Source organism: Leucoraja erinacea, unplaced genomic scaffold, assembly GCF_028641065.1.
Source record: "Leucoraja erinacea ecotype New England unplaced genomic scaffold, Leri_hhj_1 Leri_128S, whole genome shotgun sequence".
Classification (NCBI taxonomy): domain Eukaryota; kingdom Metazoa; phylum Chordata; class Chondrichthyes; order Rajiformes; family Rajidae; genus Leucoraja; species Leucoraja erinaceus.
The window spans coordinates 186,264-212,172 of NW_026575550.1; the positions used below are offsets into that span (position 1 = coordinate 186,264).

At 43.2% G+C, this 25,909-nt stretch overlaps 1 protein-coding gene across 1 annotated transcript in view; it reads right to left on the reverse strand.

Moving 5' to 3' along the window:
* Positions 1–25,317, reverse strand: part of LOC129715637 (uncharacterized) — a 40,841-nt gene extending 15,524 nt beyond the window's left edge. Inside the window, exons 1-3 of the mRNA XM_055665499.1 lie at positions 24,952–25,317; positions 20,635–20,676; positions 8,258–8,359 (exon numbers count right to left, since the gene is read on the reverse strand). Of these exons, the coding sequence (XP_055521474.1) occupies positions 8,258–8,359; positions 20,635–20,676; positions 24,952–25,051 (244 nt within the window). The 5' untranslated portion in view covers positions 25,052–25,317. The remainder of the gene's footprint in view (positions 1–8,257; positions 8,360–20,634; positions 20,677–24,951) is intronic.
* Positions 25,318–25,909: the final 592 nt, after the last annotated feature.

A 25,909-nucleotide genomic window follows, 5' to 3' on the forward strand; every position in this document is an offset into this window, starting at 1 on the left:
GCAGAAGAGAGAGTGACCAGGGTGCGACTTGTCATTGATTGTGTTGCTGGTTATCAGAATGTGGAAACTAACAAAACCTGTCAATTGCTGTGAAAGGGTTTGCAGTGAATTTCTCCATTGAAAATCAGAAATCTGTTATTTCACTGCACCTTTCACCACCATGAAGTATTTTAAATGCAGTCACAATTAGAGGGAATGGGGAGGGAACCAGTTTGCACTGAGATGGGCTGAACAATCATTAATGTGACACAAACCAAGCAAGTTGCATTATGGTTTTGAGTTTCATATTTTGTATTCCCTTATAACATAGGTGGCCATTCAGCCCAATGACTCCATCCGAGATCTCATCCCTCCTTTCCCTGTAACTAATTCTCTTGCATATGCCCATTAATACTCCCCAATTCTCCCGCCATTCACCTACAGGTGTAGATAATTTGTAAAGCCAATTAATCCACCAACCCACATCATGACTCTGGGATGTGGGAGGAAATTGGAGAACAGGGGAAACACCCATGCGGTCATGAGGGGAACATTGAACCTCTGAATACACAGCACTGAAGATCAGAATGCATCCCGACAAAAACCTTCCAAGTGTTTCCCAATCATAAGCCTTGGATGAACTATGAGATCCGCACTCTTCTGAAGACCAGACACCGGGCATTCATGTCTGATGATACAGCGGTCTAAAAGAAGTCCCGATACGACCTTGGTAAGGCCATCAAACAGGCCAAAAGGGACTTCTGCTCCAAACTGGAGGATGAGACAGATGTTCAGCAGTTGTGGCAAGGCTTGAATGCAATCACCTCCTGCAAGGTGAGATCAGGAGGCAGCTCGAATGTCGGCGAAACATCACTCCCTGATGAGCTCAATGCGTTTTACGTACGCTTTGATAGGGAGAACACTGATGTGCCTTCTCAAGCCCCCATTCGCTGTGATGGTATTTCAGTCAGTCATAGACGTCAGAAAATCCTTCAGAGGGGTGAACCCTCGAAAAGCGCCTGGACCTGATGGTATATCTGGTCGTGTTCTAAAAACCTGTGCGGACCAACTGGCTGGTGTTTTTACAGACATTTTCAACCTCTCACTTCTGAGGTCTGAGGTGCCCACCTGCTTTAACAGGGCATCAATTATACCGGTGCCCAAGAAGAGCAAGGTGACGTGCCTCAATGACTATCGACCAGTGCCACTAACGTCTGTGGTGATGAAGTGCTTTGAGAGGTTGATCGTGACGCAAATCAACTTCTACCTCGACAAAAACCTGGACCCTCTGCAGTTCGCTTACCGCCACAACAGATCAACGGTGGATATGATCTCGTTGGCTCTCCACTTGGCTCTGGACCACTTGGTCAACAAAAACTCATATGTCAGGCTGTTATTCATTGATTACAGCTCGGCATTTAATACAATCATCCCCTCCAAGTTGGTTACAAGACTTGCAGAACTGGGTCTCTTCGCATCCCTCTGCAACTGGATCCTCAACTGCAGGAAGATTGTTCCCGATGTTGGGGAAGTCCAGGACAAGGGGTCACAGCTTAAGGATAAGGGGGAAATCCTTTAAAACCAAGATGAGGAGAACTTTTTTCACACAGAGAGTGGTGAATCTCTGGAACTCTCTGCCACGGAGGGTAGTTGAGGCCAGTTCATTGGATATATTTAAGAGGGAGTTAGATGTGACCCTTGTGGCCAAGGGGATCAGAGGGTATGGAGAGAAGGCAGGTACGGGATACTGAGTTGGATGATCAGCCAAGATCATATTGAATGGCGGTGCAGGCTCGAAGGGCCGAATGGCCTACTCCTGCACCTAATTTCTATGTTTCTATGTTTCTATGTTTCCTCATTCATAGGCCACAGTCAGTTCGTATTGGTGGAAATGCGTCGGCCTCGATAACAATCAGCATGGGAGCACCTCAAGGCTGCTTGGTCAGCCCCCCTGCTGTACTCACTCTATACTCATGACTGCGTAGCCGGTCATAGTACGAACTCCATCATCAAGTTCGCTGACGATACCACTGTTGTGGGATGTATCACTGATGGGGCCGAGTCAGAGTATAGATATGAGATCGACCAAATGGTTCCAGCACAATAACCTGGCCCTCAACACCAGCAAAACCAAGGAACTGATTGTGGACTTTGGAAGGGGGAGGATGGGAACCCACAGTCCCGTTTATATCAACGGGTCAATGGTGGAAAGAGTCACGAGCTTCAAATTCCTGGGCGTGCATATCTCTGAAGATCTTTCCTGGTCCGAGAACACTGATGCAATCATTAATGAAAGCACATCAGCGCCTCTACTTCCTGAGAAGATTATGAAGAGTTGGTATGTCAAGGAGGACTCTCTCTAACTTCTACAGGTGCTCACTTTGTAAGAATGGGGCAAAACTCATATTTAATCCATGTAACTGTATTTTAACTATGAAGTAGGGAAATTATTTGTGAAGTGTATTGTGTTTTAATTAGGATTGTAAGTATTAGACATTGTTTAAATCTGAAGTTTTAGAAATAACTTTATTTTCCAAAGTGAAAATATATGTTTTGTGTGTATGTATTGTGTGATTGCTATATGATGTGTATTTTATATTCTGAGAGGTGGTCTCTGAGAATTAATTTTATATTTCTGTGGTTTTACTTCATTGAAATAAAATGATTTTGAGCAAAGGTTAAAGAAAACCACAGATGGAAAAAGGGTTGTAAAGAGGCCAGAAAAGGGGAAATCATGTGTTGTCAATCACTGGGAAGGATTTAGTTGATTGGTTAATGCAAATAAGCTAAATGTATGGTAAAACATAATGATTGGTTAATAGTTTGCCACTCCGTCTGTACCATAATTGTCTAATACCTATACAATGTGTTACATTTGTACCAAAGTCAGTAGTTCTTTCGACGTGCCCCAGAGTTTCAAGCTCTGTGTTGGAAGGTTTAAAGAATTATCCAGCGCTGTCAGAATAAAGAATTGATTTTAGCAGCAATGGTTTGAATCAAGTTTTCTTGAATTGGACTGGCAAAATAACTCAGTTTAACAGGAGCGGAATTAAGCCATTCAAACATGGCTCATCTATCTCTCCCTCCTAACCCCAACTCCTGCCTTCTCCCCATAACCTCTGACACCCGTACTAATCAAGAATCTATCTATCTCTGCCGTAAAAAATATCCATTGACCTGGCCTCCACAGCCTTCTGAATTCTAGATTCACAACCCTCTGGCTGAAGATTCCTCCTCATCTCCTTCCTAAAGGCACGTCCTCTAATTCTGAGGCTAAGACATTTAGTCCTAGACTCCCACACTAGTGAAAACATCCTCTCCACATCAACTCTATTCAAGCCTTTCACTATTTGGTAAGTTTCAATGGTTGGTGAGGACTTACTTGCCCTTTTGGAAATAATGGCATGAGATCTATCACATCCGCCCGAAGAACACATGGAACACATGGTTCACTGTTTATGTGCCAATGGAAAGATTTTATTGGTGGGGCTACACTTCTGAGCCACCAATACAAGAATATTCACAAGGTTACACCCCAGCAATATGAATATTGACATCTCTAACTTCAAGTAATTCCTGCTTCCCCTCTCTCACCATCCTTTCCCCTTCCCAGTTCTCTGACCAGTCTGACTGTCCCCGATTACATTTGCTTTGCTTCATGGAAGGAGGCAGAGGGTGATGGTGGAAGGTTGCTTCTCAGACTGGAGGCCTGTGACTAGTAGTGTGCCTCAGGGTTCGGTGCTGGACCCATTAATGTTTGTCATCTACATCAATGATTTAGATGAGAGCATTCAGGGCAAGATTAGCATGTGTACTGATGATACAAAAGTGGGTGGTTTTGCAGATAGTGAAGATGGTTGTGAAAAATTGCAGCAAGATCTGGATCGATTGGCCAGGTGGGATGAGGAATGGTTGATGGAATTTAATAGAGAAGTGTGAGGTGTTGTATTTTGGGACATCTAACAAGGGCAGGGCCTACACAGTGAATGGTAGGCCTCTGGGGAGTGTTGTGGAGCAGAGGGATCAAGGAGTGCAGGTGCATGGTTCTTTGAAGGTTGAGGTGCAGGTAGATATGGTGGTCAAAAAGGCTTTTGGCACATTGGCCTTCATCAGTCAGAGTATTGAGTAGGTCATGTTGTAGATATTTGAAACATCAGTGAGACCGCATTTAGAGTATTGTGTTCAGTTCTGGGCACCACATTATAGGAAAGATATTGCCAAGCTTGAAGTTCAGACAAGAATTACGAGGATGTTGCCCGGACTGGAGGGTCTGAGCTGTAGGGAGAGGTTGAATAGGCTGGGTCTCTATTCCTTGGAACGCAAGAGGACGAGGGGTGATCTTATAGAGGTGTATAAAATCATGAGAGGAAAAAAACAGGTAGATGCACAGAATCTCTTGCCCAGAATAGGGGAATCGAGGACCAGAGGACAAAGGTTCAAGGTGAAGGGGAAAAGATTTAATAGGAATCTGAGGGGTAACTTTTTCACACAAAGGGTGGTGAATATATGGAACAAGCTGCCAGGGGAGGTAGTTGAGGCACAGACTATCCCAGTTTAAGAAACTGTTAGACAGGTACATGGATCGGATAGGTTTAGAGGGATATAGACCAAACACAGGTGGGTGGGACTAGTGTAGCTGCGACATGTTGGCCTGTGTGGGCAACTTTCCACACAAAGGGCCTGTTTCCAAACTTTATCACAAAGCCAGGTCTCGGTGAAACACAGGGCAGCAGCTCGAGAGAAGTCCTTGTTTGTCCGATGTAGGAGTTGCAGTTCGTCCACTTTGTTCTTGAGAGAACGTACGTTTGCCAGGAATATGCCCGGGAGTGGTGTGCGTGATCCTCGTCGACGAGTCAGGTGAGTGCTCCAGAGCGCTTCCCACGGGTCCTTCTCCGTCTCAGGACCTTGAATGCAGCCACAGCCCCACCGACGAGTATGTCCAAATAATCCAGCGAGTGAGAGAAATCCGGAACGATGTTTGGAGGTACTGTATGTCCGATGTTTATGAGTACCTCTCTCGTGAAAGTAATCTTTGTAGGGTTTCCACAGACGACACAAACAAATAAACACATACAAAACAGCAAGGAGCAGTACACCGTGGCCGCCATCGTCGGCGCCAGCAGCAGCTGCATTGCAAGCAGCTACACTTATGTTAATGATGTACCAATAAAGTTGATGTTATCCTTCTTTGTTTCATTGGGAAACTTGAAATTTATCCCGACTGTATATACCACGTCATGTCTAAAGGGCCTGTCCCACTTGGCTGTCATTTGCGCGTCACGCAGATGGCATGCGAAGATTTTGTACATCACAAAATCCTGCGACGCTGCGCTCGGCCGTGCGTCACTGCCTTTGTCATCACGCACCATGCGCGTGTAATGCACGTTGTGCGTCGTGACGCGTAAATGATGTCGCGTAAATTACTTGCAAATGACGGCCAAGTGGGACGGGCCCTTAACTAACGATTGAGTTTTTTGAGGAAGTGACAAAGGAGATCGATGAGGGTAGCGTGGCGGATGTTGTCTGCATGGATTTTAGTAAGGCATTTGTTAAAGTCCTCTATGGTAGGCTGTTGTAGAAGATTAAGATGCATGGGATTAACTGTGACTAGGTCATATGGATTCATTTCAGAACAGGCTTACTAATAAAAGACAGGGCTGTGGTGGAAGGACAATATTCAGGTTGGAGGTCTATGACCAGTGGAGTTCCACAGTAATCTGTGCTGGAACCACTGCTGTTTGTAATATATATTAATGATTTGGACATAAATGTAGACAGTTGCTCATGTTTGCAGATGACACCAAGATTGCTGGGGCACAGACTGTGAGGACTGTCAAGGTATATAGCGGGATTTCGAACAGCTACAGAAATGGGCAGAGAAATTGTAGATAGATTTTAAGCCGAGCAAATGCGAGGTGTTGCACATTGGGAGGTCAAATATATGTGGAAAATTTACGACGCTCAACAGCATTGATGTACAGACGGATCTTGGGGTCCAACTCCATAGGTCTCTGAAAATGGCAACACAAGGAAATAATGTGGTAAAGAAGGCATATTGTATACTTGCCTTCATTAAGTCAGGCATTGCATACAAGAGTCAGGATGTCATGATGCAGCTTTATAGGACTTTAGTTAGGCCACATATGGAATACTGCATGCAGTTCTGGCTGCCCCTTTATGTGGAGGCTTTGGAAAGGGTGCAGCGGTTTACCAGAATGTTGCCTGGATTAAGACCTCTTACAAGAAGAGGCTGGACAGACTTGGTTTATTTTCTCTGGAACACTGGAGGCTGTGGACAAATCTGATAGAAGTATATAAAATTATGATGGGCATAGATAGTGTAGTCAGAACCTATTTTCCAGAAATGAGTTATGCGGAGCGTCCTTTTTTACACAGAGGGTGCCGATTGCCGGGAACATGCCGCTAGGGTTGGTGGTTGGGGCAAATACAATTGTGACATTTAAGAGGCTTTTGGATAGGCATATGGAGGTGCAGGGAATGAAGGTAAAACACAGGTAGATAAGAGATGGCCTTGGCATTATGTTCAGCACAGGCATTGTGGGCCAAAGGGCCTGTTAGTGTGCTATGCTATTCAATGTTCTATTCCATTATTCGAATCAACCTGCTGAAATTTTACAGCCCTCATCACACTCCTTCCAGGCCACCATCAGTCACATCCTGTTGGCTGCTGCTCCTGTGAGCAATCTCAATGTTCTGTTGAAGAGAGACACAAAATGCCGGAGTAACTCCAGTGGGTCATACAGCATCTCTGGAGAAAAGGAATAGGTGACGTTTCGGGTCGAGACCCTTCTTCAGATTGCCACAGAACTAATTGTCTATTCATGTCAACAATAGGACGGCACAGTGGCGTGACTGTAAAGTTGCTGCCTCACCGCACCAGGCACCCGGGTTTGATCCTGACTATGGGTGCTGTCTGTACAGAGATCGCACCTTCTCCTTGTGACTGTGTGTGTTTCTCCAGGTGCTTCAGTTTCTTGCCACACTCCAGAGACGTACAAGTATGTAGGTTAATTGTAAATTGTCCCTAGTGTGTTGGATATTGGTAGTGTATGGGGTTGATCGCTGGTTGACGTGGTTGGCCGAGGGCCTGTTGCCTTGCTGTATCTCTAAAGGTCTAACATAAATATCCTTTCAATTCCATGGGCTGGTGCTGGTGGAACAGGTCATGCAGTACACAATATACTGACTAGGATTCTCATTCTATTCCAATCACCCTGCTGAATACAGAGTACATTATTTTTATTTAAATACAGAATAATAATCGTTTCCATACTCACCTGGATAATCCAGGAAGCACTGCGAGTCATTTTTTTAAACTTCACCAATGCTTTTAACACCATCCAGCCTGCACTGTTAAGGAGGAAACTGAAGAAGATACTGGTGGATGCTCCACTGGTGACAATAGACAACAGGTGCAGGAGGAGGCCATTTGGCCCTTCGAACCAGCACCGGCATTCAAGTGATCATCGCTGATCATCCCCAATCAGTACCCCGTTCCTACCTTCTCCCCATATCCCCTGACTCCGCTATTTTTAAGAGCCCTATCTAGCTCTCTCTTGAAAGCATCCAGAGAACCTTCCTCTACCGCCCTCTGAGGCAGAGAATTCCACACACTCACAAATTTCTGTAAGAAAAAGTGTTTCCTCGTCTCCTCGTTCTAAATGGTTTACCCCTTATTCTTAAACTGTGGCCCCTGGTTCTGGACTCCCCCATCATCGGGAACATGTTTCCTGCCTCTAGTGTGTCCAAGCCCTTTACAATCTTATATGTTTCAATGAGATACCCTTTCATCCTTCTAAGCTCCAGAGTGTACAAGCCCAGCTGCTCCATTCCCTCAGCATATGACAGTCCCACCATCCTGGGAATTAACCTTATAAACCTAAGCTGCACTCCCTCAATAGCAAGAATGTCCTTCCTCAAATTAGGGGACCTAAATTGCACACAATACTCCAGGTGTGGTCTCTGTAGGGCTCTGTACAACTGCAGCAGGACCTCTTTGCTCCTATGTTCGATTACTCTTGTTATAAAGGCCAACATGCCATTCACTTTCTTCACTGCCTGCTGTACCTGCATGCTTACTTTCACAGACAGATGTACAAGGACCCCCAGATCCCGTTGTACTTCCCGTTTCCCAACTTGATGTGTCCTGGATCACCAACAACCTGACTTAACAACGGCAGTAGGTCAGGCTGCAGAACTGTCTCTCGGACATGGTAGTTGCATCGTATTGTATTGTATTGTATATTTTAGCACATACCTGGCGACTCCATCTGGGAAGTGATTGCGATGACGTTGAAAATGAAGAAAATTAACAAAATAACTCTAACGATAGGCAGACATCGTCTGAATCTTGGAGATGCTTTAGAGAAATGAAAAAAAGAACAGTTGAAGTCCATTGCAACAGATTTTACACAAATAATTGAATTCATGCATCAATGTCTAAGGTGTTTCAAGCAACTGGTTTGTCATGCTGCTAGCGATATTGTGTCCAATCAGCTCAGATACTTGACCATATCTGCAGATACTATAGAAGTTATATAGAGTGTATATAGAAGAAACACGTTACTTCTTAATTTTACCAATATGTTTAAAAACATTTAGTAAAGCTCGCAGATGTCAGCTATTTTTATGTGATCAGAAGTCAAGGCCCAAAAACATGTTATTGCTTAGTTTATTTTTGCTTCAGTTAGAACATCATGGTAACTCAGAGATTGGAGATACAGGGCAAGGACAGTGAGAGGTTAAAGTTAGTAAAAACATGCATGCTAAGCAGCCAAAGATAAGAACTGAAATTATAATAAAATGCTGCTTGAAATTATGGATCAGAGAACATTTGGAGAGTAGCCGAGCTGTACTATCTCTGAATGTTCCAGGCCCAGATTTGTGCAAATTAAAGGCTTCTCGTCTTAGAAACATAGAAACATAGAAATTAGGTGCAGGAGTAGGCCATTCGGCCCTTCGAGCCTGCACCGCCATTCAATATGATCATGGCTGATCATCCAACTCAGTATCCCGTACCTGCCTTCTCTCCATACCCCCTGATCCCCTTAGCCACAAGGACCACATCTAACTCCCTCTTAAATATAGCCAATGAACTGGCCTCAACTACCCTCTGTGGCAGAGAGTTCCAGTGTGAAAAAAGTTCTTCTCATCTCGGTTTTAAAGGATTTCCCCTTTATCCTTAAGCTGTGACCCCTGGTCCTGGACTTCCCCAACATCGGGAACAATCTTCCTGCATCTAGCCTGTCCAACCCCTTAAGAATTTTGTAAGTTTCTATAAGATCCCCTCTCAATCTTCTAAATTCTAGAGAGTATAAACCAAGTCTATCCAGTCTTTCTTCATAAGACAGTCCTGACATCCCAGGAATCAGTCTGGTGAACCGTCTCTGCACCCCCTCTATGGCAATAATGTCCTTCCTCAGATTTGGAGACCAAAACTGTACGCAATACTCCAGGTGTGGTCTCACCAAGACCCTGTACAACTGCAGTAGAACCTCTCTGCTCCTATACTCAAATCCTTTTGCAATGAAAGCTAACATACCATTCGCTTTCTTTACTGCCTGCTGCACCTGCATGCCTACCTTCAATGACTGGTGTACCATGACACCCAGGTCTCGCTGCATCTCCCCCTTTCCCAATCGGCCACCATTTAGATAATAGTCTGCTTTCCTGTTTTTGCCACCAAAATGGATAACCTCACATTTATCCACATTATACTGCATCTGCCAAACATTTGCCCACTCACCCAGCCTATCCAAGTCACCCTGCAGTCTCCTAGCATCCTCCTCACAGCTAACACTGCCCCCCAGCTTAGTGTCATCCGCAAACTTGGAGATATTGCCTTCAAGTTTGCGGATGACACTAAGATGAGGTCTTCTTGAAGAATTCTCCATTTCTGTGTCATCTTATCTTTAATTTGAGTCTGGTAAACCACGACAAATTGGCGCAGCGAGCAGGGTCGGTAAGAGACCATTAATTAAAAGACAAGTAGCCCAGGGCCTTCCCAGCCCCTAATTTAGGACAACAGGACAAAGGTGGCCACCTAAAAACTATGCAGTTTTCCGCTTCATTTGGACTAATAACCTGCTGTTCATGATAAGCCATTGGGGACACAGAAGTGCCTAGGTAGTTAGAAGGTCTCTCCGACCCAAGAATCTGGCACTAAATTGTTCTAAAAAGGAGGCCCAGGAGGATTGTCCAAGAAGGCCGCTCTGTGTGTGGTGAATAATAATAGTTGTGATAAGAAAGTAATGTGATAGTATTAAGAGTTTATTAAGTATGTACGGGTGAGGCAGGTATTAAGACCTTGTGGTTACTGCCCTGAGAAATCAGGGGTTTGCACGGGCGAGGCAGGTATTGTGTGGACAACGCCTTGGGTGACCAGGGGTCATCCGGGCAAAATACGAATTTGGGGTAGGTGCGTGGCAGAAGGTGTACACAGTGATAAAATATTGTAGAATAGCAGAAAGTAGAATAGCAATAATAATAGTGTATGGTTTAAGGACTGAGTGTCTTAACTGTTTGTGGAGATAAGCTTTCAGCATTCTTTAAGCTGAGAGATCAGAATATAAATGTGTTTCCTTTACCTGGAGTGGTGTTTGGTCAGATGTTGAGTGGCTAGGATTTTGATTGGTTGTGATTTAGTGGGGTGTGGTTAGAATTTGAGTGACAGTGAGTCTGACTGGTCACGATCTGAATCAATGTCCAATCACAGCGTTTGGGAACCTGACTGATTGAGGATTGGATCATCCTACTTTGGCTTGGGAGGGATATAAGGATTATATAAATGTTAATTTTGAAATTTTAATACATGTAGAAAATTGAATAACTCCTTTGAAGTAAGAATGGAACGAATGTGATTTGTGTGTAAAAACCGGTTTTGAATGAATGAGGAAGTTTATATATGTGATAATTCAGATTCAGATTCAGATTCAATTTTAATTGTCATTGTCAGTGTACAGTACAGAGACAATGAAATGCATTTAGCATCTCCCTGGAAGAGTGACATAGCAAACGATTTGAATAAATAATAATAAGTGTGGGGGGGGGGGGGGGGGGGGGGGGGGAGGGGGTGGTGATTGGCAGTCACCGAGGTACGTTGTTGAGTTATTTTGTTTATTGTATTTGTAGACCACATTGTAAGGGTAAGTAAGTTTTATTTATATAGCACGTTTTGAGTCAACTCGCATTGACACCAAAGTCTTTTACATAAAATAGATAATAGTTAAAATAGATAACTGTTTTGTTGTTCCGCGAGCATTGCCACTTTCATTTCACTGCACATCTCGTATGTGTATGTGACAAATAAACTTGACTTGACTTGACTTGACTTAATAAGTTTCCATAACAACCAGAGAAAAAGGTTAACAAATAAATAAATAAAAGAAAATAGAACACAACAAATTATAGAGTTGAACACAAACGTCCCCCCACAGCAGAATCAAACATTTCCTCTGTGGGTAGGTGTATGTTCCTTTAAATAAATTGGAAGCAATGGGGGAAGGTTACGAACAGCTGTAAGATAACATTAACTGTTTGTATCCTGGTAACCTAAAAGGGGAAGTTGGAAAATGTAGGTTGTTTGTTTTTTTCTGATGTTTGTTTTAGATTTCTTTTCAGTAAATTAATTTGGAAAATTGTTACTAGTGCTAGGAATTGGACATTTAAAATAGTGGTGAGAATAGATTGAAATAATTGGAAATAAGTTAATTGATGAAACATGACCAGCTTTTATGGTTTGTTGTTTTATGGTAAACATTCGGGTTAGAGAAGGGTAATGATTGTTTGGTGAGATTTTAAGAATTTGCTGAGATTTGAGGAAGTGATGTAAGGAAGGAACTTTTAAGGTGTGACAAGATGAAAGTGTTAATTATGAATTATATGGCCACAGATAAGTTGGAAAAGTGGGAAAAGCGGAAAGGAAAAGAATTAGATATGCTTAAGCAGTTTAGAAAGAAAGGCGAGAGAGGCAATTAGGAGATAACAGAAGTAGGAAACGACAGGTGTGAAAGTAATAAAGCAGGAGGAGTCAGTGGAAGATTTAAAAAGAAAGGTGAATGAATTTGCAAGGAGGCTAGAATATTTGAGAAGCAAGAAATTGAGTTTAGAATAAGAAAGAAGGCATACCAGAAAGGATTAATGTGGGAAGCATAGGGATAAATTAATGAGACTGCTTTAAAAAGAAAAGCGAAGAACAGGCATAGATTATCCCTTGGGCCACCCATAAACTGAGAGGGCTAAAAAATACCTCACCGTATATCCCTGATGGGGGAGGAAATGGATTAGGGCTTTGGAGGAGGAGAAAGTGGGACGATTATTGAATACGGTAGATTTGAAGGAACTATTAATAAAGTCTAATCTAATCTAATCTAATGGTGAAAGTGATTGGAACCACTAAACTGACTGAACTACTGAAGATGGATGGTATAAAATGATGCGAACAATGTAATAAGTAATGGCATGCTGTTTGACAGTCAGGCAGAGGGTGTGGCAGGCCCTCAGACAATGTTATCCACTTAAGGTGAACCCCAAGGAATAAAGGGGAGATACACTGGGAGAGGCAAATAATCCTGCAGCCTATCTGGAAAACCAGCTGAATAGGTGGAGAGTTGAAAATGAACAAGAAATAGAAGGCAACCAGTTAATGAACATTATATTATGAACGACTGTGGTGGATGTCATTCCTCTTAAAGTCAAATAGATTGGAGGAGGTGGTGGGATTGTCATTTATTTCCCACCCCCGATTCAGCGATCAGTTGGTCTCTGCGGTCGAGAAATATCGCAAAGATAGGAAAAAGACTTTCAAACCAGCAGGAAGAGCTTAAAAAGAGAGCGTGAAAAAAGAAAGACAATGGTGTCAATAACAACGGACCTGGTTGAAAAGACTGAAATAAGTGATGAACTGACACGCGAGTCCCATAACAAAACCAAGCAGGGCCAGGGAATTACCATATAACCATATAACAATTACAGCACGGAAACAGGCCATCTCGGCCCTACAAGTCCGTGCCGAACAAAAACATTTTTTCCCCTTAGTCCCACCTGCCTGCACTCATACCATAACCCTCCATTCCCTTCTCTTCCATATGCCTATCCAATTTATTTTTAAATGATACCAATGAACCTGCCTCCACCACTTCCACTGGAAGCTCATTCCACACCGCTACCACTCTCTGAGTAAAGAAGTTCCCCCTCATATTACCCCTAAACTTCTGTCCCTTAATTCTGAAGTCATGTCCTCTTGTTTGAATCTTCCCTATTCTCAAAGGGAAAAGCTTGTCCACATCAACTCTGTCTATCCCTCTCATCATTTTAAAGACTTCTATCAGGTCCCCCCTTAACCTTCTGCGCTCCAGAGAATAAAGACCTAACTTATTCAACCTATCTCTGTAACTTAGTTGTTGAAACCCAGGCAACATTCTAGTAAATCTCCTCTGTACTCTCTCTATTTTTGTTGACATCCTTCCTATAATTGGGCGACCAAAATTGTACACCATACTCCAGATTTGGTCTCACCAATGCCTTGTACAATTTTAACATTACATCCCAGCTTCTATACTCAATGCTCTGATTTATAAAGGCTAGCATACCAAAAGCTTTCTTTACCACCCTATCTATATGAGATTCCACCTTCAAGGAACTATGCACGGTTATACCCAGATCCCTCTGTTCAACTGTATTCTTCAATTCCCTACCATTTACCATGTATGTCCTATTTTGATTTGTCCTGCCAAGGTGTAGCACCTCACATTTATCAGCATTAAACTCCATCTGCCATCTTTCAGCCCATTTTTCCAAATGGCCTAAATCACTCTGTAGACTTTGGAAATCCTCTTCATTATCCACAACACCCCCTATCTTGGTATCATCTGCATACTTACTAATCCAATTTACCACACCTTCATCCAGATCATTGAGGTACATGACAAACAACAAAGGACCCAACACAGATCCCTGAGGCACCCCACTAGTCACCTGCCTCCAACCCGACAAACAGACATCCACCATTACCCTCTGGCTTCTCCCATTCAACCACTGTTGAATCCATCTTGCTATTCCTGCATTTATACCCAACAGCTGAGCCTTCTTAACCAACCTTCCATGAGGAACCTTGTCAAAGGCCTTACTAAAGTCCATATAGACAACATCCACTACTTTACCCTCGTCAATTTCCCTAGTAACCTCTTCAAAAAATTCAAGAAGATTAGTCAAACATGACCTTCCAGGCACAAATCCATGTTGACTGTTCCTAATCAGACCCTGTTTATCTAGATGCTTATATATATTATCTCTAAGTATCTTTTCCATTAATTTGCCCACCACTGAAGTCAAACTAACAGGTCTATAATTGCTAGGTTTACTCTTAGAACCCTTTTTAAACAATGGAACAACATGCGCAGTACGCCAATCCTCGGGGACTATTCCCGTTTCTAATGACATTTGAAATATTTCTGTCATAGCCCCGGCTATTTCTACACTAACTTCCCTCAATGTCCTAGGGAATATCCTGTCAGGAACTGGAGACTTCTCTACTTTTATATTTTTCAAAAGTGTCAGTACTTCTTTTACTTTGAACCTTATAGTATCCATAGCTACTCTACTAGTTTCCCTTACCTCACATAATTCAATATCCTTCTCCTTGGTGAATACCGAAGAAAAAAAATTGTTCAATATCTCCCCCATCTCTTTTGGCTCTGCAGATAGCTGTCCACTCTGTCTCTCCAATGGACCAATTTTATCCCTCGTTATCCTTTTGCTATTAATATAGCTGTAGAAACCCTTTGGATTTACAAAACCCTTTGGATTTACTTTCACCTTACTTGCCAAAGCAACCTCATATCTTCTTTTAGCTTTTCTAATTTCTTTCTTAAGATTCTTTTTACATTCCTTATACTCCTCAAGCACCTCATTTACTTCATGCTGCCTATAATTATTGTAGATCTCCCTCTTTTTCCGAACAAGATGTCCAATTTCCCTTGAAAACCAGGGCTCTTTCCAATTTTTACTGTTTCCTTTCAACCGAACAGGAACATAAAGATTCTGTACTCTTAAAATTTCCCCTTTAAATGTCCTCCATTTCTCTTCTACATCTTTCCCATAAAACAAAATGTCCCAGTTCACTCCTTTTAAATCATCTCGCATCGCATCAAAGTTAGCCTTTCTCCAATCAAAAATCTCAACCCTAGGTCCAGTTCTGACCCTCTCCATAATTATATTGAAACTAATGGTATTGTGATCACTGGACCCGAAGTGCTCCCCAACGCATACCTCCGCCACCTGTCCCGTCTCATTTCCTAACAGGAGGTCCAGCACTGCCCCTCCTCTAGTAGGTACCTCTATGTATTGCTGCAAAAAACTATCCTGCACACATTTTACAAACTCCAACCCATCCAGCCCATTTACAGAATGTGTTTCCCAGTCTATGTGTGGAAAGTTGAAATCTCCCACAATCACTACCTTGTGCTTACTACTAATATCTGCTATCTCCTTACATATTTGCTCTTCCAATTCTCGTTCCCCGTTTGGCGGTCTATAATACATCCCTATAAGAGTCGCTACACCTTTCCCACTTCTCAATTCCACCCAAATAGCCTCCCTAGATGAGCCCTCCAATCTATCCTGCCAAAGCACTCCTGTAATATATTCCCTGACTAGCAATGCAACACCTCCACCTCTTGCCCCTCCAATTCTATCACACCTGAAGCAGCGAAATCCTGGAATATTTAGTTTCCAATCACAGCCCTCCTGCAACCACGTTTCACTGATCGCCATAACATCATACTTCCAGGTGTCTATCCAGACTCTAAGCTCATCCACCTTTCTTACAATGCTCCTAGCATTAAAATATGCACATTTAAGAAAACCCCCGTCTTTTATTCTCTGTTTATTTCCTTTTTTTTCTTTCTCCTCTTGTGTCCGAGTGCTTCCCATTTCTGCTTCCTGCCTCCCATTCTGTCTACTAGCTTTCGCTATTTGATTCCCTCGCCCCAACCATTCTAGTTTAAAGTCTCCCCAGCTGCCTTTGCAAATTTCCCCGCTAGGGGAAATTGGGGACCAATATCCTATTACATGCCAATAATAAATGTATTTGGGGGAGCGTTTCCTCAAAATGTCCTATAAGGAGTGAAATTAATCTGGACATAAGCCCTAACAGGACTGGGGTCCCCAAGGGAGGGAGGGATATAAAGGAGGATGTCAAGAAAGGTTAGGATGAGGTAGGGTTTTGAATACTCGCCCCATGTTTTAATCAGATGATAAAGGCAGAGTTGGAAGGTGTACCCTTAGAAAGTATTTGATGATGTGGATGATTTGTTGGTTTGTTCCACAAGTGAGAAGCAATGTAAGAGAGAGAGACACATTGTAAGTCTAAAAAATTTAAGAATGTAGGACAGAGGATGATGACCTTGGGAAAGGCAGGACATAGTTCAGACTAAATTGGAAAGAATGTTGAAATTGGGACGTCATTAAGAAAGATAATGAAGGATGAAGGACAAACAAGCCTAAAGAATGTTTACAGTTAGAACTTTTGAATGATGGAGACAAAAAGGTTTTGTTTGTGAATGTTTATTGTTAAAAGGGACCATAATAGCAAGTATGTAGGGTTTGAAAAGGTGTATAAGGATGAATTAGACTTTAAGGTAATTAAATTAGAAGCCTGTAACCTTGCTTAGCTCAGTTGGCAGAAATTAAGGCTTTAAGAGAAGCATGTGACATGAGGGAAAGTGAGAAAGATTAAGTTTATACCGACTAAGCATATGATTATGGAGTTTGTCATATGTTTAGAGTAGTAGGGAAATAGAAAGGCTTTGAGAAAAGCAATGGAGACCAAAAGTTAGCAGTAAAGTTAGACCTGATAAGAGCAATATTGAAGTCAGGGGCACTAGCTGTCATTAAATGTCAAGCACATAAGAAGGTAAATTAAAGTGCAGACAAAGCAGCCAGAACAGCATCTGGAGGATGATAAGCTGTTGTTACGTCTAGGGTAAGTTTGAATAGATTTAGGTATGAGCACTGTAGTGTCGTTTATGATGAATAAGGTCATTAAGAGGTTTGGTAGACCTACAGAAATCAGCTTGGACAACGGATTGTTTTCATTTAGGGAGTAGTCAAGTTGGCGACACAGGCCCTTAGAGTAAAACACAGATTTGGGTGTGTAACACCTGCAGTCACAGGCATGGTGGAAAGAATAAATGGAACATTGAAGGTTAATATAAATAAGATTTGTGTAATTACAAAGTTGAATTGGATCGATGCCGTGCCATTGGCACTGAAGAGATGTTGCATGCAAACTAACCGAATAACCCACATAACACCACATGAGATGTTTATTGGCCGACCTATGTAGGTGGCACAATGTAGAGGTCCTTACAAGGGACCAAGTTTGGAACAATTAGAGATAGAACATAAGAAGTATATGCAACAGTTAATTATGATATTGAAGTTTATTTGTGAACAGGTAAAGTAAAAGCTGTTGGAGGTGGACCAGGAGAAAGGACCCTTTAAACCTGAAGACAAGGTGTATGTATGAGTTTTCCAAACCACCGACCGATGTTCAGGTAGAAGGTTGATATACCTGGTACCATTTCAATCATTACACGAGGGCTGTCCCGCAGGTACGAATAGATAATAGCCCTGAGGTAAGTGAACAGGAGGACAAGGAAGTGAGAAAAGAGTAGAGTTTTAACAAGAACGTTGTTTGACATCAGTGGTGGGCAAAATAATGGAAAGGATACTTAAAGATAATATATATATAAGAATTTGGAAAAATAGGGTAGGATTAGGAAGAATTAGCATGGATTTGTGATTAGAAGGTCATGTTTGACTAATCTTGAATTTTTTGAAAAGGTTATTAGGAAAAGGATTGATAGAGATCTTTAAAATGATGAGAGGGATAGACAGAGTTGATGTAGATAAGGTTTTTCCGTTGAGAGTAGGGAAGATTGAAACAAGAGGACATGATTTGAGAATTAAGGGACAGAAGTTTAGGGGTAACATGAAGGGGAACTTCTTTACTGAGAGAGTGGCAGCTATGTGGAATGAGCTTCCAGTGGAAGTGGTGGAGGTAGGTTCGATTTTATCATTTAAAAATAAATTGGATAGGTATATGGACGGGAAAGGAATGGAGGGTTATGGTCTGAGTACAGGTAGATGGGACTAGGTGGGAGTAAGTTTTTCTAAGCCGGTGGCGGCGCGACTCACCTGACTTTTTTTTTGTCTAGTTAAATGTAGTTGTTTGTGTTTTTAATAGTTTTTTTAACTGTGTATATGTGGGGGGCGGGGGGGAAACTTAAAAAAAATCTATTCCCTGCACGGGAGACCCGACCTTTTCCCTGTCGGGTCTCCGTTGTCGTGGGGCCTAGCACCGTGGAGCGGCCTCGAGCTGGAACGACCTGGGGGCTCCAGTCACGGAGCCTGCGGAGAACCATACTGGCCGGCCTCGGAACGTGGGGAGCGGTGGTGGCTCGCTGCTGCGGCCCAACTCTGGAGCTCGGAGGGTCCAGCAACCTAGCTTCTGTGGACTGTCGGGATATCGGGAGCTCGCGGGTCCGGGTGGAGACCGCTTTTCGGAGCTCCCGCAACGCGACTTCTCCAGCCCATGCCGCGGGGTTTGAACAACCCGGAGCGGGGCCGTACATCGCCCGGAGTGGCTTAATGGCCGCGGGACATATCAGCGCCCGCCGGGGGCTCCAACTTTGTGACATTTTGACTGGGAGCGGGGCCGTTCATCGCCCGGCACGGCCTAAAATGGCCGTGGGACTCGCCATCGCCCGCCTGGGGCTTCGACATCGGGAGAAAAATGGAGAACAGGGGCGAGAAAAGACATTGCCTTCCATCACAGTGAGGAGGAGGTTCACTTTGATGGATGTTTCTGTAAATTGAATTGTGTGTATGTCTGTCGGAAATTGTCTTTGTTTGTATGGCTGTGGAAACGGAGTTTCGTTTGCGCCTCACTGAGGTTCAAATGACATGTAATAGATATTGTATATTGGCAAGGACTAGAAGGGCCAAGGTGGCCTGTTTCATTGCTGTCATTGTTATATGGTTAAGATAATGTGAGTTTTTTCATTAGCGACTATGAAATTGGTGTAAATAAGGTCAGAATAACGGGTATATTGTTTGGGGAACAATATTTCAATTTCATACATAATAATACTAGCCCGGAGGGGTCTTTCACTACAGCCATGGATAAGTTAAAAACTTAAGGAGTGAGGTTAAACGAAACACAGGTTTAAGACATCAATTGTGTGGGTGGCTTGAGAGGATGTTGGGGGGTTTGCGGAGAAGGGCCGATTCAAAATTGGTCTGACCATTGGGGTCGTACTACATGTAGTGGCAATAATGTTGTGCTGTGTTTTCCCCTGTATTAAGTCCCTCCTGGTGAAAGATATTGTGAAACAACTGCCAATTATAACGGGTGCAGACTAAAGGAAAATGGACCTGGGTGATAGAATACTACTACGATGAAGAAGAACTGTTAGGAAAATGTTAAATGTAGCCTGTAAGGGAAGCTGGGTTTTTTTTCCTGCCTCACGTAATGGGGGTGGGTTTTTGGCCCAGTTTCTCAAGGAGCCAGAGAAAGAACATTACACAGCATTACGTAAAATTAATTAAACGAGCCTGCATTTTAGGGCTATATGAGTGATTAGACCTGGGGAATGTGTGTGCAGTTTTCTTTGTCTTTTGAGACTTTGTAAAGTCTCAGAGAAGGAAGTTATATAGAAGTTATATAGAATGTATATAGAAGAAACACGATACTTCTTAATTTTACCAATATGTTTAAAAACATTTAGTAAAGCTCGCAGATGTCAGCTATTTTTATGTGATCAGAAGTCAAGGCCCAAAAACATGTTATTGCTTAGTTTATTTTTGCTTCAGTTAGAACATCATGGTAACTCAGAGATTGGAGATAAAGGGCAAGGACAGTGAGAGGTTAAAGTTAGTAAAAGAACATGCATGCTAAGCAGCCAAAGATAAGAACTGAAATTATAATAAAATGCTGCTTGAAATTATGGATCAGAGAACATTTGGAGAGTGGCCGAGCTGTACTATCTCTGAATGTTCCAGGCCCAGATTTGTGCAAATTAAAGGCTTCTCGTCTTCTTGAAGAATTCTCCGTGTCTGTGTCATCTTATCTTTAATTTGAGTCTGATAAACCACGACAATACTTGACCATATCCACCATAGCCACCAAGTGGTCACAGGAGTGGAAGGCAACATCATCTCCATTACACAGCTACATCTCTTCACCAGATAAAAGCTGAGCTCCCCAGTGGAGCATGGGAGAAGCTCAACAGACTTGGTACTGGAGTTGGGTTTTAATGCCAGCATGTGGAGATGGGGACTCCGCCATAGCCCAGCCTGTCAATGCGGAGCAGAACAACAGACAGCCAACCATGTCATCTCTGGGTGCCCGCTCTACCATCCACCAAATGGAGATCAGGGCCTTGCAGACAATAACGCAGAGACAACAACATGGCTGCTCAACACCAGGCTTGAGATTTAACTATTCCTTTGGTTTATGTTTCAATCGCAAGAAGAAGAAGATGGCCGAGTGGGCGGCCAGCCTGCCTTGTGAATTAGGGGGGAAACTGGAATCATTGATGTCAAAAGGAATCTACCAAATAATTATCTCACCATATAGGTGGGGTCCCCATTCGGCGCAGTGGAACGTCTTCCCTGGAAACAGAAAATAGTTTTGAATTGACATTGATAGTCACAAATTATCCCAGCCTGTCCAACCTGTTATTGTGACTGAAGCCCGGAAGCACACACAATAGTCAGGCGATGCTTCCTGTCATCCCACCTGTGGTTGGAGCTCCACACCTGCACACAGTTCTCCAAGTGTGGTCTCGCCAACGACTTGCACACCTGCATCACGCCATCCCAAATTTGCAGAAAGCCACTGCAGATGCCAGTTTACAGCGGAGATGGACACAGAATGCTGTAGTAACTCAGCGGGACAGGCAGCATCTCTGGAGAGAAGTAATGGGTGACATTATGGGTCGAGACCCTTCTTCAGACTGAGAGTCAGGGGAGAGGGAGACAAGGAAGTGTAAGGTTTGAAAACAAAAGTTCTAAGGGGATAAGCATCACGGTCAAAAATGTCATTCTGCAGTTGTACTTTTGGAATTCTGAAGCAGGCTAAATGTCTCTCACGCAGATGGGATAGGCAACTCTTGAAGAATTCTCCGTGTCTGTGTCATCTTATCTTTAATTTGAGTCTGGTAAACCACGACAATACTTGACCATATCTGCAGATCTAACTCGTACAGGCACCCATAGGAAAGCCAAAATTAACCACCATCACCATAATTCACCTTACTTAATCTCTTACTTTCTCTTTATAAATGACTAATGTCCTTCTCACGACTTACTTTCCTACTTATCTTTGCGACAAATTTAACAATCACACCGTTGGAATCTTTATCACATTTTCCTCTAGTGTGAACAATGATATGAAGATAGGTGGAGGGGTAGGTAGTGTAGATAAAGCAGGGACTCTGCAAAAGGACTTGGACAGGTTGGGAGAGTGGGCAGAGAAGTGGCAGATGGAATATAGTGTAGCAAAGTGTAGAGTCATGCATTTTGGTAGTTGGAATAAAGGCGTAGACTATTTTCTAAATGAGAGAATCCAGAAATCGGAGGTTTAGTTTAGAGATACAGCATGGAAATAGGCCCTTTAGCCTATCGAGACCGCACCGATCAGCGATTCCTGCACACTTGCACTATCCTACACACACTAGGAACAATTTACATTTATAGGGGGGTTGCACGGAACGTCACCAAGTCATAGGGCTCGACGCACGGAGCCGCTAAATCCAACTGGAAGACATCCGTCACTTCTGGTACATGTTATTAATGCAAGAAACGCGCACTTTCCTACCTGTTAAAAACCGCCAAAATGTTGAATTTTTGCGCTAAAAAAAATTGTGGGAGTCGGGGTAAGTGTGAAGACACGTACCCAACTTTAGAATTCCAAACGTGAAGTGAAATGTAGGTAAAGAGAAGCGAGAACAGAAGGGACTACAGCAGCTAAAGTGCTTGGTAAACATTGAAAATATTGGGAATTATCGCGTTTGCTCACTGCATTTCATCAAGTAAGGCATTATTTGTGTTTTTTCTTGATTCCTTTGGTATCTAAAAATTCTCAGAAGTGATAAATCTGGCTGTAAATTTTTCTTCAGATGCGTTTTCATTTTGTATGTAAAAACCCACGAGAACCATGGGCGATTTAAAAAAATTACAGCCAGATTTATCACTTCTGAAACTTTTTAGATGCCAAAGGAATCAAGAAAAAAACACAAATAATGCCTTAGTTGATGAAATGCAGTGAGCAAACGGCCAATGTTCGCTAAGTACTCTGGCTGTTGTCCCTTCAGCCCTCGTTTCTATTTACCGTCATTTCTCCTCACTTTTGGAATTCTGAAGCAGGCTAAATGTCTCTCATGCTTATCCTGATTTCCATAATTATTTACAGCGCAAAAAATGACAAATTCAGCGGGTTTTAACGGGCCCGCTACGTTGGAAACCTAGCTTCTGCGATGGAAATGGTAAGTGCCTACGTGCAGTTCATCGCATGTAATCCATTTGGAGTAGCGTAGCAACAGTACGGGTCATGGGTCGTGACCCGACTGCCGTGAAACCTCCCTATACCAAGCGAAATAACCTACAAACCTGTACGTCTTTGGAATGTGGGGGGAAACCAGAGATCCTGGAGAAACCCATGCAGGAATTGGGAATGCTGGTGCAAGATTCCCAAAAAGTCAATTTGCAAGTTGAATCAGGTAAGGAAGGCAAACGTATGCTGGCATTTGTTTCAAGAGTACTAGAATACAAAACAGAGATGTTATGCTGAGGCTTTCTAAGGCTCTGGTCCGGCTGCATTAGGAATAGTGTGAGTAATTTTGGGCCCCATATCCGAGGAAGGATTTGCTGGCTCCGGGGAGGGTCCAGAGGAGGTTTACAAGAATGATCCCAGGAATGAGTGGGATAACATTTGATGAGCACATTTGACGGCACTGGGCCTGTACTTACTGGAGTTCAGAAGAATGAGGGGGGACCTCATAGAAACTTATTAAATAGTGAAAGGCCTGAATATGGAGAGTCTAGATCACAGCATCAGAATTAAAATGTGTTAGTTTAGGAAGGAGATGAGGAGAAATGTCTTTAGTTAGAAGGTGGTGACTCTGTGGAAGAGATTTTCAATCCAATTGAACCTTCCCTGTATTGCAAGAGTGTTTGAAAATGAAAAATTCTATGACTATGAGTTCTATGACTAATCATTACTAAATCCTGAGGATAAAGTCTTTCTTGACCCAGGGACTTGTCAGACCAGAGCTCCAACAATTTTCTCATTAGCTCTTCTCTGGCAATTGAGGGCAGTGGAGGCCAAATCACTGGATGGATTTAAGAGAGAGTTAGAAAGAGTTCTAGGGGCTAGTGGAATCAAGGGATATGGAGAGAAGGCAGGCATGGGTTATTGATTGGGGGACGATCAGCCATGATCACAATGAATGGCTCGAAGGGCCGAATGGCCTCCTCCTGCACCTATTTTCTATGCCTATGTCTATGATAAGGAAATAACGTTTAGTGTAATGTAAAGCCAGTAAAGTCCGATCAAGGATAGTCTGAGGTTCACCAAGGAGGTAGATAGTAGTTCAGCACTGCTCTCTGGTGGTGGTAGGATGATTCAGTTGCCTAATAACAGCCAGGAAGATACTGTCTCTGAATCTGGAGGTGTGCATTTTCACATCTTCTATACCTTTTGCCTGATGGGAGAGGGGAGAAGGAGTGGGCAATTGAGATGCATTGTTCTCCAGTTTCTCACTTCCATGTCAAATCACAGCACATTTGACTGCAGAAATATGAAACATGAAAAAAAGACTCCCATTTCTCACAGCTATTTTCCTAAAGACTCCTCTAGTCAGGTCAGCAGTGCCTCCATAATTGTTCCAGATACCTTGTACCACCTCACAACCAGGGCCGATTGCTCCCAATTGGGCCCCACACCTAAGGGGGGCCTCGCGCTAGAGTAATACAAAGCTCCACTCTAGGATCTTTGGAGTAATCTACTCTCGGCTCGGGTAGATCTCCCCTGCATGGAGGGGGGAGAGACAGAGTAGAGGGGTGGAGGGGGAAGAAAGGGGTAGACGGGGAGGGGGAGTGTGAGGGGGAATGGAGAAGAGGGAGAGGAGGAGGTTTCCAGGGCAGCACTCCCGCTCCTCCAGTCGCAGTGGTTCAGGTACACAGCCCCGGCTCCACCCCTCTCTCTCTCCCCGGGGAGACACAGTGAACAATACGGAGAGGGCCGGGCTGGGGTTTGGAGCAACATTTACAAACCTCGGCCTCAGCTCACACGTGTTCACCCGGAACGCGGCACCCGTTCCCGCCGCCGGCCCTCTCCCTCCCTTCTCTCCTTCCCTTCCCTCCTCTCCCTCCCTCTATCCTTCCCTTCCTCCTTCCTCTCTCTCTTTTCCCAACTCCTTCCCTCCCTCCCTTCTCTCCATCCTCCTCTCTCTTCTCTCCTTCCCTCCCTCCTTTCTCTACTTCCCTAACTCCCTTCTCTCCCTCCCTCCCACACACACACATAACACACACACAAACACACTCTATAATAGACTTTATTTATATTTCTATGATTCTACAGACCTTGGCTGTGAACTTGGGGCTCACCAAAATTGTTCCCAATTGGGGCCCCACACCTCCTAAGGCTGGTCTTGCTCACAACTGACCAAAAATGCACTGACACCATCCCATAGGTCACAGCAACATAGAAGGGTAATTATGGATGGAGTGATGTCCTCTGCCTCTGTGAGGTGGAGGGATGGAGGTGTGTGGAGTGGTTGGGGAGAGTTCATTGGTCATGATTTCCTCATTTTTTGTTTTATTAAAGCTAATCATTTGGAGATGTCTGCTTATTTATGCGCATGCAAATTAGACCAGAAAAGATACCTGAGAACATTGTACAATACCGCAGGAGCTTCAATGTAATACATGCTGCAGGAAATGGCAGTCCTATAATAATTGCAGCACCAATTATTTTGTTCATCATTATAAGATCTGCAATTAAAAATAGGTTTTAATAATTAAATGTGAAACCAAATCAAGATCATTAGCTGTCTCCCATTTAGAAGGGCATTGCTTACATAAACTGATACCCACAACACCCATCAACTGCTGTGAAAGAGTCTGCAGTGAATTTTCTCATTGAGTAACAGTGATATTTCACAACATCTTTCACCCCCGAATCCCAGGAGCGGGTCCCAGCCGGAACAACCCATTCATCCTAGTAATTAGCTTAATGAACTGCTTTTCAACCCCCTCCAATGCTACCAAATACTTCCTTAAAAGTTTGCATGTTACCTCAGGTTTGGCTCACCAACACCCTGTATAATTATAATAGTTCCTCATTTCTGAACGACAACTCCTTTGCAATAAAAGCCAAAATGTTTTAATAGATCCAAAGGGATTGACCTAATTTGTGCCAGAATTGAAATCTGTTTGCAAGCATTTTTTTCTAATAGTACCATGTAGCATTATTATTTGCGACACAACATACCATTCACACTGCTTATATCAACTATCTTTGTGCTACGGAAATTATAGTTAGACTTTTAAAATTCGGATTACTCGAATCAATTTGGCTAAAAATATGAGCAGAAATCCAATTTCCTGAAGGATACCATGAGTCAAATCACGTCAACTTATCCTATGATATCCGAAGGAGTTAGTGGTGGACTTTAGGCGGAGAGGAACACCCCTGGCCCCATCAATGGTGTGGCGGTGCAGATTACCAGCGAGTACAAGTACCTTGGAGTTCACCTCGATAGTAAAGTGGACTGGTCCAAGAATCTGTACTTACGGAGAAGGCTCCACTCTTTCAATGTCCGCAGTAAGATGCTGCAGATGA